Here is a 2,405-nt window from a genome sequence, read left to right as displayed (position 1 = left end):
CCTGCAGGGCCTACCTCTGACATGGTATAAATGGGGAAGGATCTACCCTTCCCCCAAGGTACGTCACATACCACTCACTCTCTACTCGCCTGCACGCTTCACTGACTTGGGCGTCGGAGTGTCTTTGCAGGTGACACCCCCCTTTCACATTTGAAGAGCTCGAGACCTCGCCTACCCCAACCCGGAGACGTACGACTAGACGACTTCCCCTCCGTTGACTAGGATACTTGTCCGATCCGTCCGGTATCCGATCTACCGAACAGTATCCAAAACAAAAGAGTAGTGGTCAACAGTTTATTTTACCGTGTGGATCATGTGTTATTTAAACTATAATCATTTTAATTAGGGAGCCATCTAGAAAAAAATGTTTAAAATATTTTTTAAAAATTTTTTTAATAATTAAAATTTAATATATATAATCGATTAAATCGTATTGTTTTTGTTAAAATTAGGCCAGATAAATTAATTTGACCAAAAAATGGTGAATCAAATTTTAAAATCATCAGCGTTTCGAAACATGGAAGGAGGAGAGAGTAGCGGTGCAAAAGCCCCATGTGTTCGCAAAGCACTTGATGATCATAGAGCTGAGAAACTGGCTCGGGAGACATTGGAAGGCAATTGGAAGACGGTTACGGAGATGTACGAAAAATTTCCGGGGGCTCACACGCAAAGGATCAGCGACGATGACGGCAACACGGCCTTGCACGTGGCCGTCGACTTGGACAATGAAGAAGTAGTGATGAAGCTGGTGAAAGAAATAATCAAGTATGAAGAAGGAATAGAAGTAGAGAAGAAAGCCCTAGAATTGAAGAATAAAAATGGGGACACAGCTCTGCACATTGCAGCATCAAGGGGTTTTACAAACATATGCAGGTACTGTTATTTGTAAATCTATTTCTCCTAAAAAATTAGACTCTGGTAAGGGAAGACACGGGAATAATTATATTTTGAAAAGGTGCGTCATTGGGGAGAGTGAGAAGAGGAAGCATTTGTTGAGATTGGAGAACAAGAAAGGGGAGACGCCTTTCTTTCTAGCTGCACTCAACTGGCACAAACACTGCTTTGCTTACCTCTCTTTTGTGCTCGGAAAACTCATCAAGGAAAACGATGTTGATATTTTTATCCTCATGACTCGCGGCTCCCAAACAGACAAAAAAGAACGAAAAGGAGAGAGCATTCTTCACTGTGCCATCAACAGAGAATGTTTCGGTAATAAAAAACAATAACTTCTGATGAACATTTCTTTCATTGACAATTTCATGTTTTAATGTGTTTCCTTCTTTTTTCCTTCGTTGCAACAGATTTGGCTTTCATATTAGCCCATGAGTATGCTTTCCTTACTAGGTATGCCCATAATGGAAGCACTCCACTCCATCTTCTTGCCAAAAGACCCTCAGCCTTCCAAAGTACAACCAAACTTTCACACTGCAAGCAACTGCTCTATCACGGTAAGTTAATTTTTTACTCTCGAGTAAGATAAGAACAACTACATACAACTTATTTTATTTAATGTCACGCATAATAATATACTTATTACTTTTAATTTTATCCAATTATTCCAATCGCAATTAAAAACTATACAACATGATAAAAAATCAACAAAATTTATTATTTTTGGCCAAATAATATTTAAAAGTGTAGGCTATTCAATTGATAGGCCAAAAAAAAAATGAAATTAACGACTAAAAGTACGGATTAAAAACAACAAATTATGTTAGTCCACATTAACTTTTTTCAATAAATAATTTTAGATTATTTTAAACTTATTTTCTATCGTTTTTCGTTATTTTTTATTATATATTATAACACCTTTTCTCTTTCCAAAGTTATACCTGTAGATGCTAAGAAGGAAAAGGAAAAATGCAACGACGAGATTAAATGGCCTCCATTATCTAACAACTCAAAGAAAAAAGGTAGGATGATCGGTGTGAGATTTGTATTTTGAGGGCCATATTTTGTCGTACAAAATCGGTTACGACTTAGGAGAAACTATACCAATTAGATAGTGCATTATTGGTAAGGTTTATCTTTAGTTAGAAATTCTCGATGAACAAAAATTGAACAAAGAAAATAAAAATATTTTTATTTTTATTTTTAATTTTTTTTGAAAAAAATAAAAATATATATTTTTTAAAATTATATATAATTATTTTTATATAAAATTAATAATTAAAAATTATTAAATAATAATTTAACTAAATTTATTAAATCTCTAATAAGGTGAAAACTCAAGTGCAGTTGACTTCATGTGAAGTTGATAGTTGAAAGTCGTTAGATGAAAATTTAGTCAAATCATCTAACGGCTCTTAGTTATTAATTTCGCGTGAAGTCGACTGCATCTAAATTTTTCACCAATCTCTAAATGATCGTTCACTATTAACTTCACCCAAAAAATTGCAAATTGC

The 2,405-nt window shown here is 34.5% G+C and overlaps 1 protein-coding gene across 3 annotated transcripts in view; it reads left to right on the top strand.

Annotated features, from left to right (window-relative positions):
• Positions 503 to 2,405, top strand: part of LOC107610163 — a 5,305-nt gene continuing 3,402 nt past the window's right edge. For 2 of the 3 annotated variants that reach the window (XM_016312255.2, XM_021107182.1), the window contains exons 1-4: positions 503 to 873; positions 956 to 1,209; positions 1,302 to 1,448; positions 1,827 to 1,913. In XM_016312255.2, coding sequence (XP_016167741.1) covers positions 518 to 873; positions 956 to 1,209; positions 1,302 to 1,448; positions 1,827 to 1,913 — 844 coding nt within the window. In that variant the 5' untranslated portion in view covers positions 503 to 517. The remainder of the gene's footprint in view (positions 874 to 955; positions 1,210 to 1,301; positions 1,449 to 1,826; positions 1,914 to 2,405) is intronic. The other variant, XM_021107181.1, reaches the window with a different exon arrangement.

Source organism: Arachis ipaensis, chromosome B07 (assembly GCF_000816755.2).
Source record: "Arachis ipaensis cultivar K30076 chromosome B07, Araip1.1, whole genome shotgun sequence".
NCBI classification, from domain to species: Eukaryota; Viridiplantae; Streptophyta; class Magnoliopsida; order Fabales; family Fabaceae; genus Arachis; species Arachis ipaensis.
This window is presented reverse-complemented; position numbering and strand designations above follow the sequence as displayed.